The sequence below is a fragment of the Delphinus delphis genome, chromosome 12 (genome assembly GCF_949987515.2).
Source record: "Delphinus delphis chromosome 12, mDelDel1.2, whole genome shotgun sequence".
NCBI lineage: Eukaryota > Metazoa > Chordata > Mammalia > Artiodactyla > Delphinidae > Delphinus > Delphinus delphis.
In genome coordinates this window covers 53,050,090-53,067,127 of record NC_082694.2, presented here as the reverse complement: position 1 = coordinate 53,067,127, position 17,038 = coordinate 53,050,090, and the positions used below count along the sequence as shown (strand labels likewise).

At 45.2% G+C, this 17,038-nt stretch overlaps 1 protein-coding gene across 1 annotated transcript in view; it reads left to right on the top strand.

Annotated features, from left to right (window-relative positions):
- Positions 1-17,038, top strand: part of PRKCE (protein kinase C epsilon) — a 506,967-nt gene that overhangs the window by 170,734 nt on the left and 319,195 nt on the right. Inside the window, exon 3 of the mRNA XM_060026691.1 lies at positions 16,204-16,267. Coding sequence (XP_059882674.1) covers positions 16,204-16,267 — 64 coding nt within the window. The remainder of the gene's footprint in view (positions 1-16,203; positions 16,268-17,038) is intronic.

The window sequence follows — 17,038 nt, the reverse complement described above, 5'->3', positions numbered from 1 at the left end:
TATGCTAACTTAAAGCATTATTTCAGTTTTTCTACAGTTTTTTTTTCTCACTGCACAAACCCCACCTTGCAACAGATACAGCCAGTTAGTTCAGTGGTGCATGAAGTCAGCGTCACATCAGGCTTAACAAGAACTACTGTGTGTGTGTGTGTATGTGTGTTGGGTGGGGGTGGGTAGAGAGGTTTTCTGCCTTCTCTTTTGAAGACATAGAGAAAGCTAAAAAACCAAGGTTTTTATTATCCCCAAGTCTGGGATGAGTGTGCATGTTTGGTGGTGGTGGTTTGGAGGGAGGAAGGTGGGAAGTCAAAGCCGACTCCACCCAGGGCGGTCGAGGTTGGACCTCTGTATCGAGGTCTTTCTGACATCTGGGCAGGTCCCTCTCGTCTTCCCAGTCCCTATGTGTCCTCCTGGCTCAAACTACAGATCCACATTCCTTATGCAAAAGCCCCCAAGGCCAGATTTATTTAGAAATTCACACTTCTTTGTATTCTTAAACAGCGGTCCCCAACCTTTTTGGCACCAGGGACCAGTTTTGTGGAAGACAATTTTTCCGCAGACCGGGGCCGGGCGGCGGTGGTTCAGGCGGTAAAGCAAGCGATGGTTCAGGCAGTGATGGGAGCGATGGGGAGCGACAGGGAGCAGCAGATGAAGCTTCCCTCACTCCCCTGCCGCCCACCTCCTGCTGTGCGGCCCAGTTCCTAACAGGCTGCGGACAGGTAGCGGTCTGTGGCCCAGGGGTTGGGGACCCCTGTTCTAGAATGTTATTCTGTATATTATTGAATACGTAATAACTCCAGTAGATTCTGGGGCAGTCCTTTAAGAGGAAACAAATTAATATTTCTATAACGCAATTGTATGGCTGTTTACACTAAGTGGAATAAATGGAGACAATAAATAGCTGCGTGTCAGCTTGGGTCAGGGTTTGTGGCCAAAGGATTTTGACCCAAACTTCAAAAAAAGTCCAGGTTTTAGAGCATTTTGGATGTCAGTGTTGTGGGTCAGGGGTTTCAGATCTGTACTGTGTCTCTCTGCTAGTGACTTCCGAATTCAGATCTTAAGCTTGGACCTTTCCCCTGCCCTTGGCTATCTCAGAGGTGTCTCCAAGCGTGCCTGTCCAAACCCCGCTCTGGGTGCCCCCCTCCCGCCCTGCCCCCCTCCCAGTCCTCTCCTGCTCGGCCAAGGACAGCTTCATGTTTCGCTCAGGCTCCAAATCTCCACGCTAGCCTCGAGCCCTCTCTTTATCTTATACACTGCGTCCAATCCACCGGCAATCCTTTCGGCTCCACCTTCAAAATATGTTCCAAAACTGACCACTTCCCGTCACCTCCACTATCCCATCCCTTCCTAGCCACCATCATCTCCCCTGGATTATTATGATAGCTTCCAACTCTCACCTGGATTATCACGATAGCCTCGTCAGTGGCCTTCCTGCTTCCTCACTCGCCCCTAAAATTTATTCTCCACACAGTAGCCAGACTGATCCTGTCAAAGTGTAAGGCACAGCACGTCACTTCTATACGCAAACTCACCTCTGGCTTCCCATCTCGCTCAGCGCCAAAGCCCAGTCCTTACCATGTTCCACCTCTGTGACCTTGTCGCCAGTGACCTCCCTCACTCTGCTCCTGTCACTCCATCTCCTACCCTGGCAAAGGTCAAGTCCTCTCCCACCTCCCAGCCTTTGCACTTGCCCTTCCCTCTGCTTGTTACGCTGCTGGTATCCTCCCCGAAATCCACAGGCCTGACTCCTCGAGTATCAAGAAGGCTTTCCTTGATCTTAGATAAATGAACCCTCAGTCACCAAACCCAAACTCTGAAATTTGCCTTTTGACGAACAAGACATGAAATACTCTAAAGGGAAACCAACAAAAGGTTCAACGTTAGAAAAGATCTATTAACTAAAAAAAGAAAAGATCTATTAACTAGAAAAGATCTATTAACTAAAACTTGGCTCCAGTTACGTCTACTCTGGGCAACGAACAGAGCATTGACGATTCTAAGGATAGACTTGAAAAATTTAAACTTTATTTTCCTTTGATGCCTCTGAAAGGCCAAGGACTTTTTTTGTGCTTCTTCTATTTATTTCAAGCCCTGACTTCGTTAATTAATGATCATAGATAGCCCTAAACTATCCTCACAGAGTAGATGGAATTCATAGAACCCCTCCCATATGGTCTGTATATAACATGACATACTTGTGATATGTCTTTTCTGTGCTTGTCCAAAATATGTGGAAATCTGATGTCCACAAGAGAAAGCCACACATTCAGAACTATTCTGACATTCAGAGCTTGGACAATTTTCTGATCCCCTTTGCTATATGCTTCAGGAAATATCTTCCCTTCTAGTTCAGTTATTGGTGGGGTTTCAGCACATGTAAATCTGATTTGTGAGTCCAGCTGCGTTAGCCTGTTCATTTTACAATGCCTGCAGCTTCATAAAGGTATAGAAACCGAGCAGAGAATTATAAGGAGAGTTGCCCATTTTCAGAGAATAGATGGTCCCTGCTTTCATATATTATTTGTACCTGAAAACCTATGTATTCGTTTATCTATAGGAAAAACCCAGTTGAACATTCACACATGCTCATTAGGTTACATGTTAAGGTAGGCTTTATCCCAGAAAGCTGGAAATTATGTCAGAATTTTTATTTATATCTTTACTAGTTTGATACAAAATCTAAGTTTTAAAGCTTTCATGTTTTCCTTCAAAATTCAACAGTCAAATGATGAACATCTAATAGAGGGTAAGATTTTGCTGACGTTGACCTGCCTAATAAATTCCATTTTCCTCTATATTATATGTTTGAGACCTATGCTTGGTTTTCTTAGAACCAGCATTTTAAATTTTTTATAAATTAAAAAAATTATACGTTTTATAGGACACTGAGGACAAATGGGAGAATATATTCCAAAGAACTCCTGTAAAACAAAGATGGTGACACTGCATGGCTAGGTGATAGCACGGTATAGTTATGTCTTGGCAGAAATGTCTGCTCATTACCTGATTGACAAAGTCTATGTTGTTATGGAAGTTTATCACATACAAGGTAGTTTAAAGGTTAACCGTGTATAAGGTATAAAAATGTGGGCCACACCACCCCACAAAAATTGAGGAAGAGCGTCGTACAGAGAAGGAGATTTGATCAAAGCAAAGGATTTTTAAATGAGTGTGTTCTATTTGGTTGAGCTATTGAAGCTTCTGTTAAGATGTTCTGACTGTATTTGACTGAGGAATATGCCTGGCTACTAACCCCTCATAACTGGTGATTAGGATTGAGTAGTGCTGTGAACCATTTGACCAGAAAATTACACTTTTAAAGAAGTAAGTAAATTTAACATAATTTGTCCCATTTTTACCTTGCACCTTAAAGAATTCTGCAGTGAAAATCGGGACAACTGAGTCAGCTGTGGTTAATTTACTGAGATGCCTGAGTGGGTTGCTTGACCTCACTGTGCTTCAGTTTCCTTACCTGTAAATGAGGGGACTGAGCCACATAATGTCCTTCAAGCAACAAGTTTATTGTCTATTTTTTTTTTAATCACAAAAGTTATAATAGAAAGTAGAAGATTTAAAAGACAGTTTAGAGCTTCCCTGGTGGCGCAGTGGTTGGGAGTCCGCCTGCCGATGCAGGGGACACGGGTTCGTGCCCCGGTCCGGGAAGATCCCACATGCCACGGAGCGGCTAGGCCCGTGAGCCATGGCCGCTGAGCCTGCGTGTCCGGAGCAAAAAAAAAAAAAAGACAGTTTAGAAAGACTATGGTTATGCACAAAGAAAAAAATCACATTATTTTACTCTCCAGTAGATAACTGGTTTTTTCCTTTGTATATGTACCTACTTACACACATTTTATTTTTTAAAAATTGGATCATAGTACATATATTCCTTTATAATCTCATTTTTCCTTCCACTTTTAATACCATATTTTGAATATCTTTCCATGTCATTAAATATAATTCTGCAAGATTTTTTTCGTGATGGCATGGTATCTAATGATTTGAATATGCTACAATTTATTTAAATAGTTTGCTATTATTAGACAATTAGTTTCTAATTTTACACGCTTCAAAATGTTGTAATAATGATCTCTGTATTTAAATCTTTTTGCACATGTGTGATTTGGGATAAATTCCCAGAAATGGAATTGCTAGGTCAAAGGATTTTTGTTATATAATGCCAAACCACCCTACAAATTTTGTGCCAATTTATACTTCATTAGCAGTGTGTAAGGGGGCCTATTTCTCCTCCACTCGCACCAGCCCTGGATAATATCATTTAAGACGATGCGTTTTTGGAATTTTCATTCAAGGTGGTCTAGGAGCAAATACGTTTATTGCTTTGCCTACTCAAGATCCCATTTAGATAACAGAAAAGGAAAAAGGTGTGGGGGGGATACAATTTTATAACGAGTAAGTGAGCAGAAGGATGCCATCATTAAGCTATTTCAGTGAATTTCTGGGAAAAGAAAGGAGAGGGCAGGGTGGAAACTACAGAGCAGGATAGAAGTACAAAGGAGCCACAGCCCAGAACATGGGCGGGGGGCTACCGGAGCCTAGCCTAGAGCCACCTGTTCTGCAGGACCCTTAAGGAGCTCTGGGCATGGAAACTGTAGTCACCCCAGAGGCAAGAGTGAGAAGTGCAGCTGAAAGCAAGTGACTATTTGAAAGTCTGTATGTGGCACGTATAGTGAGTATACTCACTACTCTCACTGCTGAAGGACCTGGAGCCAGACCCTGACCCCCAGGGTCAGAAATTGGAAAGTTCTTGTAAAAAGCAATGGAATAATGGTTTGGGGAGAGCTATCATAGATGGTGGGGACCGTTGCTATCACGGCCAGCTCCCACTCTGTAACCCTGTGTTCACAGAAATAGGTTGTGTCCATAAAACACAAAAAGAAAAGGATGCTATGAGGAGAAAGAAGCTGCTGAAAATAGGAAGGTGCTTCTGGAATCTTAACATACTGTTGTCAGAAATAAAAGTTCAGTGGAAGGGTTGTAAGATATAGTCAAAGAAATCTAGAATATGGACTAAAAAGAGAAAAGAGATGGAAATATATATAACAAATAGTAAGAGACATAGGGATTAATTCTACTGGTCCAATAGCCAAATAATGGGAGTTTCATACAGAAAATGAAGAGGCCAATAGCAAAGGACAAATTAGAAGAATATCTCCCACAAATTCAGTGAATCAAAAGAACAAGTACAATGAATCAAAAAAAGATACCCTGAGACATATCACGTTGGAATTTCAGAACACTTAGGGTAAAAAAGATGCTAAAACTTCTAGAGAGTGAAAACAAAACAAAGTCACATACTAAACAACAGTAGCCAGGCTGACATCAGAGTCCATAGGCAATGTTGATGTTAGAAGAAAGTTCTGATAGGTAATGATTTTTTTTTTAACCTAGAATTCTATATCCAGCCAAACTATCAATCGTGTGTGAGGACAAGCATGCAAGGTCTTAGAAAGCTAGCTTTCTATGCACTCTTAATCAATATTTCAATCAGAATGTACTTTACTGGCAAAAAACAAGGGAATAACCCAGAACAAGGAAGATGATGGATTCCAGAAACAGTGACTGTTTCCAGCAGAGCAGTGAAAATAAGTCACGGTACTACAGCTGCGCAGGAGACCAGAGAGTAGTCAGCCCAGATTAGGGAAAAGTGTACGGTGAGGGTCTCCAGAAGGACAGACCCTGAGAGAAGGGGACCCAGGGGAAAAACTTGAGGATCTGAGAAAGGCAATTGAAAGAGTGAAAAAAAAAAAAAAAAAAGAATCCATTCGAATTTGATGCTAGGTATATTCGCCATTGAGTGAGTTGGCACATTGGACCTGTGGAAAAGAAAGTATATGTGGTATCATTTACAAAGTTATAATATTAAGTAAACACTATTAATTCAGATTTTGGAACCAGCATATACACAAAGCATGCAACTCAACTACAATTAGAAAAAAATGTCAGTTTTGTCAATGTTGATAGTCTAACAGTAAAAATGCAGAGGATGGGGAGGGCGGGAAGCACTCACGTCCTCCAGTTAGAAGGTGTAGGGTCAAGGGATATTGTCTATAGTTGATGGAACAAGAAATTGACATTTAGATTGCTTTTTTTGTTTTGCAGTTGTCAAGAAGAATAGAGAAGGAACTGAGAATTGCGATGTGTAATTATTTTGTGAAGGGAGGAAAGTGGCGTGAGGTGGTGAGTGAACTAAATCCTCAACTCTCACAGCAGCAGGGCAAGAGTGAATGTCTAAAACAAGAAATCAGGAAACTGAGGTATAAACATTTTATTTAGGGACATGGCAGTGATGACCAGAAAAAACCAAATAGAAGTTATTAAAATTGCCTCCCTCTGGGGAGTATAGGGCAAGAGACTGCTGCCTCTCATTGTAAGTTTTGATTTTTAAAAACTGAACACATCATGATACTTAATTTTGTTTATATATTAATAAACAAATAACACAAGGATACATAGCCCCAAAGAAACTTTGGCTAAATTGTTAGGCAAAAGACAAAAAGTCTTACCCTTGTTTAAATTTGTATTTTGTTGCTTATTTGGACCAAGTGATTTCAAAGTTGCTTATCACTGTTAGCTTTCATGCTTCTGTGATTTTTATAAAACTCCTCCTCACTGGACATGTTTCCAACTATATGGTGCAAAGCAGTGGCAAATAGGACTTGCTATACAGAAAATCCCAATACAGCAATATTTCCAAGAGGGCATTTACTCCCTGAAGCTGGGCGTCCTACCCTGTGTCTGTGTCTCATAGTCTGAGCCTCCCAGCTGTTTTGCTGTGGGATTGGTGTTCCTTCAACTATGAGCTCCAGGAGGACAATGAAAAAGCTTTACTTTCATTGTTCTTGTGCCCAAGAAGTGACTCCACCATCACGCACACAGCGTGGGCTCCTTGACCAGCTCACGATGTGTTCTTTCCTCAGGATCTCCTTGAGTCCATGCCCTTGGCTGGGTCCAAGGTAACCGGAGCATCGGGGTGGGAGTCGGAGAGCCCTGCCTTAATTCAGGCTGCTCTTCTTCAAGCTGTGAGAATGTGGGCAAGCCACTCAGATCCATGAGCCTCAGTTCTCTCATTCCTGAAATGGTTCAGATAAGGATATGGCCTCCCTCACTCAGATAACGCATGTAAAGTGCTCAATAAAGGGTGTTTATTAGAGTTGTGATTATTATTATGAATAGAAGAGTCTCCATGAGGAGCTCAAAGTGCTGAATAACAATTATAATGTCTTAGGTTTTGAAGGGAGTCAGGAACTGAATGTCTTTGTGAGTAGCTGTTGGTGAAAGGTCCTGCTGGGTTGTGATATAACAGAGACAGAAAAGTTCCTGGTCTGGAGATAATTTTTCTGGTTGCACAATCTCGAGCTCCCGACTGAGCTCGGCTCTGTTCCACGTGGATCCATTCAGTTCCACTTGGAGTCTCTACTGATTCCCTGCCATGTGCCCAGCTGTGGATCAAGAACTGTGGAAACCTCCCCACCCCCACCAAGGGACACGTGGCTCTTCCCAAGAGGGGCTCGCAGTCTAGGCGGGAAATAACCCTAATGACTTGACAGCTGACATTTAGAGGATGCTAGCTGTGTGCTAGGCGCGGCTCCAAGTGCTTCACCCTCTCATTTGAGCCTCCCAACATTCTGAAGCAGATGCCACTGACATTCTCAATGTGTAGATGAGGAGATCGCAGCAAGGGCCACACAGCTTGTGACAGGCAGAGCTGGGGTTTGGACCCGGGTAAGTTAGCTTCAGAGCCTTGACTCTCAATCACCGCAGTTGGCTTATTAGTGTAAAAAAATAGGAAACGTGCAATAAAGCACATGGATGAAAGTGCACGCAGTGAGAGAGAGAACTGCAAAGCAAAACGCAAAACGCAAAGCGCGCACGGGTAGTGGGTATTTTTCACTTCAGAACACTGAGGGTAAGTGGCTACATTTCCTGCTGTTTGCGCTCAGCATCTCCTTGTGGGAGTCAGTGGGAGGACAGTCATGTACTGCCATTTCCCTGAAAGAAGAGAGGAAAACGAAAACGACACCATGACCAGGCAATGCTTCGTAAGCCATTGCACACTCTTGACGTTAGGTTTGGCACTTTTGGATGTTTTCTCAGCTCAGAAAAGCATCTGCATACACAGACTTATTTGTTTTTAGCCACCTCTGTCATCAGAGGGAGCCAGCTCTCTGGGTCTATTCTGCGCCTGTTGAAAAGAGGAAGCAGGTACTAGCTTGAGTTTACTCCATTTGTGGCCTGTGGGGAGCTGGGATCTGGAAGGTAGGCATGCGGTCCAGCCAATGGGACTTTCGCATGGAGATGATGGCTGCTGCTCGGTTGGTGTCTGGGACCTGGGTACCGGGGGATGGACAAGCAACGTGTCAGCCAATTTTGAGGGGCGTTTCTTTAAGAAGTGTCTGGGAACCGAGGCAAGCTTCTCTCTGGGGGACCGGGTTAGAAATAGGTAGTGAAAAAAGGTGTTGACAAATATTGTGACAAGTTCACTCAAGGACACGATTTTAAAAATCAAATGGTTCAAAAGAGCATAGAGTGAAGAATAATGCCCCTTTCCTGATTTCTCGCCCCTCCATCCTCTAGTTTCCATCTCTTGAGGCAACCCCTGTTTCCTGTTGATTAAGACTCCTTCTAGAGATAATCTATGCCAAACAAGTGTGACAGTGTGTGTGTGTGTCTGTTTACCCACATGCACACCCATTTTATTCACATGATAGCCTAGCATAATAAACACATTATACCATCCTTTTTTCCACTTAATATACCCCAGAGATAGTTTCATGTAAGTCAGTACATTTAGATCTTTTTATTCTTTTTTTAGGGCTTGCATAGTGATCTACCAAACGGTGTCCCATAATTTATTTAAGCTGTCTCCTATTCATGGATATTTAGGTCCTTGAGGTTGTTAAAAGCCATTCTAGAGCATTTGGCCTAAATTTTTTTGTTTTGCATATGAGGAAATTGAGATCCACACACAGAAAGACAGGTTTAGATAATTCAGCAGGGAACCTACATTTTGGATGTGTTTTTCTTGCTATTACCGTATTTTGATCACAGAAGACAAGAGAAGGTGGGTTTGAGCGTGTTTTGCACACGTGGGTGGGTGTGTGAATGTGTGCCTACACAGGTAGGTGTACATTATGTTGGGTGACAGATGTGTTCTTGAAAAACTCTGAATGAACCCTTTTATTTTTAAAAATGGAATATGAAATCTTAAATGCCCTGAGGGTGGGAAGATGATTTGTTATTTAAAGGAAAATTGTAGAGCAATCCTTATGTGAAATGATGACTTCTTTTTTTCCTTTTTCAAAAGCGACTTTATTGAGGTATACTTTACATGCAAAAAAAAGAATGCATCCATTTTAAGTGTGTGGCTTGATTCAGTTTAACAAACATACACATTCATGTCACCACCGCCCAATCAACATATAGAAGACTTTCATCTTCCCCAAAGGTCCTTCTGTGCCTCTTTTCTTTTTTATTGAATATATACTTTACTATTGTAAAACACAATACTCAAAATCATTCAATCATCCCCTGTGCCTCTTTGAATCCAGTTCCCATGTCCACCTCCAGGAGATCACCGATACACTTTTTGTCATGATAGATTAGTTTTGTCTGTTCTGGAACCTAATGTAAGTGGAATGGTAATCTTTTGCATTTGGCTTCTGTCCCATAGCATTCGTTTTGTTGCATGTACCAGGAGTTCATTCTTTACTGCTGAGTAAAAGTCTGTCATATGGATACAGCATGGTTTGCTTATTCATTTATCTGTTCTTGGACTTTTGGGTTGTTTCCAGTATTTGGCTGTTATGAATGAAGCTGCTAGGAACACTTCTGTACAGGTTGATGGCTTCCCAAGTAAATCATCTCCCTAATCCAGTTGTGCAGGTCCAGTTTAAAATCGGGCCATTCATCCATTGAGCCCACATGTATAAATATGTATTAAATCCCTTCCATGTGCTGGACAGACAGGGCTCTGCCCTTCAGGGATGTACACGAAAGCCCACATAACGTCTTTGGACTACCATGGAAGGCATATGAGAAAGGAGCAATCCTCCTCTCCTCTTATTTTATGAAAGTAAGTGCTATTCGAAGCCTGTGAGCCGAGTGGAACTCTTAAAATATTTAGTTACACGTGCACCCTCTGCTTTTTAACCAGCCAGTGCACTCTACCAATACATCTAGTAGCAAACTCCTCAAATGAAGAGTCTTTAGTTTAATTGGTGGCTAGCTCCAAAATCACCACCCAGCGGCTGCTCAAGAGCTGCCCATCATAGTGCCTGCACGTTTTGTGCTTTCCAAAAGCAGCAGCTGGGAAGACGCCTGCTGCTTGAAGATCTCCTGCTCTGTCTGGCTTGCCTCTTCCATGCCAGGCACCCCTGGGGACAGTACGTGCCTGAGGGGCCTCCAGGGGAAAATAGCCAGCAATACAGGGGGTGCAGACCTTGGGAAGCGGGTCCTCTGCCTTGGGAAAGAAGCCCTGAGTCTTCTCCCTTCTTCTCCTTCCCACCTCCTCCTCCCTCACTCCCCACCCTCCTCCAGGAAAAAAAAGAAACAGCCTATTATCGGACTTAATTGGTGCAACATGGACAGCGCAGCCTCTTTTCCTCCTTCTCCTCCTTTGTGGAGTCATCCTTTTCTGACCGCCCCCCCCCCCCTTTTTGCTTCTTTCTAGGACCTGGTGCCTGACACCAGATGGAAAAGGAAATGAAGCTCAAATTGGGTCTGTGTGACCCTTGTGGGCTGTTCTGAGAGGTTTGCCTAGAGGTCTCCAGTGAAAGTTGAGCCGGTGGTTAGGAGGAAGCTTGACTATGAATTTCTTGCCTCCTGTGTCTCAAACTCGATTACCCCCAAACACAGGCACACAGACACCTATGGGTCACAGTGACACACAGTGGTGACAGCTAAGCGGGCTGCATGGCTGGGGTGCAAGTCCAGTGGTCAGGGTTCTTGCTGGACAGGTGTGGTGTGCTGGGAGGAGTATAGGACTCAGAGTCAGGAACTGAGGGTGCAAGTTATGATGACTCTGCCACTTACCTCTGGCTGTTCAGCTCCGGAGGACTTGTCCTCAGAGACTACCGTGTGGACGGTGCCCCTGCAGTTGTGCCGTGTGTGCGCTCTCACTAGCCCTGCTTATCTTCCTTAACCACAGTTTTCTCGTACATACAATGTTGCTAATAATACTTGTTACCTTACGGGTTAATTGTGAGGAATCAATGAAATAATGCTTGTGAAGGACTTTGTCAATGCTCAGGTACCACCCAAAAAAGCGCCTGTGTGTCTTTTTGCTTTTCAGAGATGGCTTTTTCCTGGTTTCTGTGGTTTGGGCTCTTTCCCCATTGCTTTGTACCTAAGTCGCAGGAATGGAGCTCTTGTTTATGCCCAGACCTTCCCCAAGGGCTCTGGGGGTGGGGGGGGGCAAGGTGTTCTACGTGTTGCTCTGACTTAAACGGGCCTGGCTGGGGAGCCAGTCAGTTGCACCTGAGAAGGAGAATGAACCCACGGAGGACAAGCCAGAGGCTTCGAGTTATGAGAACCCTGAGACCTGGTTGTCAGAGAAGGCTTTGTGGGGCTTGAGATGGGAGCTCCCGGGCTGGGTGGGGCTCGAGGTGGGAGCTCTGTCAGAGTCATCTCTCCGGTGTGCTCCAGGCAGCAGCGCTGCACGGGAATCCAGCTGAAAGCTCTCGGTACCCCAGTGTTTCTATCTGAAAAGTAGGGAAGATGTATTGCTGGCCTCCCAGGAGATTAGATGAACTAATACAAGTAAAACCTCAATACAGTGTCCCAGGCCTAGTAGGTGCTCAGACAATACGTGGTCATCCTCAGCTTCTCCTTCTCTCGTAATCACCTCACGACCCTCTGATGACCAGGGCTATAGCCTTTTTTCCCACTGGGTTTCCTCCAGGGCTGGGTGAGAAATTCTCACCTTAGGTCTACATCTGATATTCGCAGCACTGTAAAAATCATCAGATGTCCTGAAATAATATGTAATAACATCAATTTGGGGCAAGAAAATGCTTTTTTGGGGGTGGGAAGTTTCATAGAGTGGAAAGAACATCACATCGGATTAAGTAACAGATTTGAAGACTTGGCTTTTTAATAGCAAGAGCAGCAACAGTTACCGAGTGTTCTGTGCCAGGCGCCATGCTATGCACTGTACGTAGATTTTCACATTTTACATTGTGACACCCCCAGTGTTGCAGGACCTTTTATTAGCTCCATTTCACTGAGGAGCAGTCTGAGTCTTAGAGAAGATAGTTGCTTGCTTCAGGCGAGAGAGCCAGTAAGTTCACTGTTAACCACCATATACTGAGTAACTCCTAAGTGCCAAGTGCTTTGCATGTGTGTCTCATGGAATTGTTACAATAACCTGTTTCACAGATGAAGAGACAGAGGTTGAAGTTCAGGAAGAATAAATAATTGCCTGACCTGTAAGTGACAAAACTGGGATTCAGTCCTGGTGTGACTCCAAAGGCTGTGTTTGTCTCCCCCATGGTTCTACTGCCTTGCTTCTGGCCTCAGCTGGAGGTTGAAAGAGAATCATAGTCAAAAACAGAGATAGGGGCTTCCCTGGTGGCGCAGTGGTTGAGAGTCCTCCTGCCGATGCAGGGGACACGGGTTCGTGCCCCGGTCCGGGAAGGTCCCACATGGAGCGGCTGGGCCCGTGAGCCATGGCCGCTGAGCCTGCGCGTCCAGAGCCTGTGCTCCGCAACGGGAGAGGCCACAACAGTGAGAGGCCCGTGTACCGCAAAAACAAAAACAAACAAAAAAACAGAGATAGTATCTGGGAAAGTGCATCAAATAAAGGTATGAGGTTCAAGGAGATTTGATAAATGGGGTTGCATCTGGGAGAATTGGGAGGAACCTGAAGCCGGGGAGAAGGAGCTGAGAAGAAACCCTGGGAATGGTTGGGAGGAGGGAGGAGGCCTGCTTTTATGTAGTGCCAGCTGCCTGGTGGTGATGCCAGCTATCATCTTGCAGGGGTTGTGCAGGGCTGGGTACCTACATTGCTTCATTATCCGGGCCACATGATCGTGAACAGAATTGTGATTAAGTTAATTTGGCCATGAAGTGACAAGGCATTCCACCCCCTTTTGTACCTGATAACCCCTCTATTTATCCACGTTGAAGTCCCACCACCCTGCATGGATTCTCAGAGCCCTCTCACTTGGCTGGCTGGCGCTCAGCCAGTGCTCTGCAGCCATCTGCCCAGGCTGCAAAGCCCTTTGTTGCTCTTGGCATGTTTAATAGCTTAATTTCTATTTTTCTGTTTGAAAATGCAGTTCATCGGCACTGAGGCAGCAGTGGGTGCTAAAATGGTTTCTGATTGCTATCTTGAATGTTAATATCCTAATACATTTTATCATCAATGACCTGTCCCCCGCCACGAGTTCTCACTCCCCTTTTGCAAAGAAGGGCACGCTGCCTGCCTTCCGACAGGCCTCGCGGCCCATCTCATTCCTTTGCTGTCTCCCTCCCTGCTTTTCTCAGATACCATTGTACTTTGCCAGTGAAATCCACAGTCGTGGGAAATCTTTGACTTGGAGGATATGAGAAAGTGTTTCATTTTGCCGGCGGGGTTTAATAGGGATGACCTAATCTCTAAGAGGCGTACATTATTTAAATTCCATGCTTTCGGACAAGGGGGCCCCTGATACTTTTGAACTGTGGCAGGGACAGGATTCTGGTTGGGCTCTGTTGTTTTTCCTGTTTGCAATACAGTGCAGGGGCCAGGTTATGCTCGTGGCACGGGACAGTATTAGTGGTGAGAGTGGTGGAGAACATTTTCTTTACCCAGAAACCTGAAATCTTTGGCATCACGAGTGTGTTATTTGGTTCTTATCTGGATCCCAAGCTCAAGGTCCCAAACCCAGGTGAGCGGTCGCTGTGGGGCTACCTGAGAGCTCCCTGCCCTCCCTCCCTCTCTGCCCTGACAGAGTACCTGAAATATCACAGGGACCTCACCTGGGGGGCATTGAAGACCCGTGTTGGTGGAATTAAAATTTTGAGGGAAGCCATAAGCACTCTCAACCACTAAGAGGCTGAGACTGGAAATGAAGTGAGGCTCACGAATGGCTCAGGGAATCTGCATTAGGAGTGGAGTGAGATGTCGGGGGAAGGGACACAGGGAGCATCAGTTCAAGGTGAGTTTTTACCTCATAGGGAATATATGGTACTCCTGGTATAGCTGCCTCTTCTTCCCCTCTTGCCGCATTGGAACATCATTTTAGTACAGATCACCTGCCTTCCTTCCTTCCTCAGGAAGGGGCTTGCAGGAGTGAATAATTCCAGAATAGGCTCCGGGACACAGAACATTTTCCCACCTCCACAAAGGTTTATTGGGTGTCTCCTGACCAACAGACGGTACGCTAAACACTAGGGATGCAAATAGGCTTGTCATAGTCTCTGTCTAGCCGAGGAGAGAGACATACTGGAGCCGCGGTTGAGATATGTATGTGTACTATAAGAACACAAGTGAGGGTAGTCAATTCTGACTCGGAATATCTGGAAAGGCTTCAGAGAGGAGGCAATAACTGACCTTGACCTTGGAGGAGGAGGAGGTGTTCACCAGGCTAACCCTTCCCAAGTAGTACTTGTTAAATGTGTGCCTGCTTCTCGCTGAGGACTGTGGAAAAGAAAGGGAGGGGCTCGTGGCTCCTGCCCTCAAGAAAACTCACAGCTTGTTGAGACCAGCCTGGCACATCTGAGCCAATTGGAGCTCTGCACAGACAGATGGGACTGTGGAGGCGGGGGTCGGTACCAGGGGTACTCAGTGATCCAGGGTTTCCAGAGTGGCTACTCTCTCAGGGAGAACATGGTCTCTGTGAGGACAGTGCAGACCCTGGAAGGATGTTAACTGCAAGCGGCCCAGCCCCTCTGGCTCTCCTCGTCATCCTGCCAGTAGCTTGCTGGATTGGGAGGTGGGGAGGGAGGGCACGAGGGTGGGTAGAGAAGGTTGGTGGGGAGAATTTAGCGACATCGTCTCTCTCCTTACAACCCTGGTAGAGGCTGGGGTTTGCAACACGCATGCGCCAGCATACCGCGAGCATGGTGGGCCTTCAGTCCCGCACAAGCAGCACTCGCATGCCCAGCCTTTGCTTATCTGTTGCTTCCACCTGGAATGCTTTCCCTTTCTTGCCTTCGTGAAGTCTTCGCAGGCTGCTCTTTTACACTGATTTCAGGTTCACCAGCTACTTTATATGTCATTCTCTGTCCCTCATCATTAAGCTGGGTTCAGCATTGTTCTATTTTTGTTTTAGACTCCCTAGTGAGATTGTAAACACCTTGAGAGTGGGAATAATGTCTTATGCTTTTCTTTTCTTTTCTTTTCTTTTTGCGGTACGCGGGCCTCTCACTGTTGGGGCCTCTCCCGTTGCGGAGCACAGGGTCCGGACGCGCAGGCCCAGCGGCCATGGCTCACGGGCGCAGCCGCTCCGCGGCATGTGGGAACTTCCCGGACCGGGGCCCGAACCCGTGTCCCCTGCATCGGCAGGCAGACTCTCAACCACTGCGCCACCAGGGAAGCCCTGTCTTATGCTTTTCTTATCTCCCGTGAGCAATTTGTGTAGTATAAAGAGCAGGGGCTTCTGTAGACAGTCTTGGCATTGGATCCCAGCATCGCCATTTACCTTGGAACTTTGAGCTCAGTTTCCTTATTTGTGAAACGGGATTTAACACAGGGTTTTTCAACCTTGACACTGTTGGCATTTGGGGCTGGATAATCCTTTGTTGTGGGGACTGTCCTGTCTGCTGTAGGATGTTTAGCACATCCTTGACCTCCACCCATTAGATGCCAGTAGCATCACTCCCTCTCCAATCATAACAATCAAAAATGTCTCCAGATGTTTTCATGTCCTCCAAAATGTTCCTTATGTAGGTGTCCCCAGTGTAGTTCCTCATGTCAGGTTTCCCTTGTGCAGCAAAATTGCTTCCAGTTGGGAACCACTGGGATGACACTACCTGTCGGGTATGCATCAGACCTCATTGTTACTGCATCTGGAACATAGTAGACATTCCACAAATGCTGATTCTCCTTCATCCCTAGTTCACCCAGCACTCGGTGTGTTGCAGATTCATGGATCGAATGGAGCTGTGACTCCAGGTTTTAGCAGTTTGGGGTGGAAATGCCATGAACTCCCGGGTTGCCCCTACAATGCACTAACAGAGTCACTGTCATTTTCTTAATTGCAGATTGATCTGGAGCCAGAAGGAAGAGTGTATGTGATCATTGATCTCTCGGGGTCATCGGGTGAAGGTAGGAGAGTGTGAGCTCTCGTCATTGTTCTTGTCCACCGACCCTTTTGTCTTTTGGTCTCTCCCTTCCCTCCTCGGCTGAGACATATTCCAGTGACATTTAATTAATTGGCACCCTTTAAAGGAAAAGGTTATTTTGAAGATGCTTACGCCTGTGTACCAAAAGGGACCAGCCATCTGTTAGCTTTGGTGGAGCAGAGGGAAGATTTTCGACTTAGGGAGTGAGGCCAGTAAAGCAGGCGTTCCTTCGCATGGGTGCCCAGGCGGGCTTCGGTGGGGCGGCTCCTCTCCCCGGAGGTGCGCGTGGGGTCAGCGCGTGTGTGGTGGCCAGGAAGTAAGACCAGTTGGTCTCACGGTATTCAGAAATGAAACAAATGAGGTGTCAAATTTCAGAATCAGAAATGTTACTTCTATAAAGAGGGATGAATGAGGAGTTTGGGATTAACATATACACACTACTATATATTATAGATAACCAACAAGGACCTACTGTATAGCACAGGGAACTATACTCAATATCTTGTAATAATCTATAAGGGAAAAAGAATTTATATGTATATATACATATTTTTTATGCATATGTGTGTGTGTATAACTGAATCAAAAAAATAAAAGAAGTGTTACTTCTCTTTACCAGTTCTTTACCCAGGCAAAAGCTCTGCTCTTAAAGAGAAATAATGGGGTGAGGATATCTGCTCCCCACTAGCTGATTAAGTAGGGTATAAATGTTCTCTGATCGTTGGATTTTCCTTCTTTCTTCTTCTTACACCCT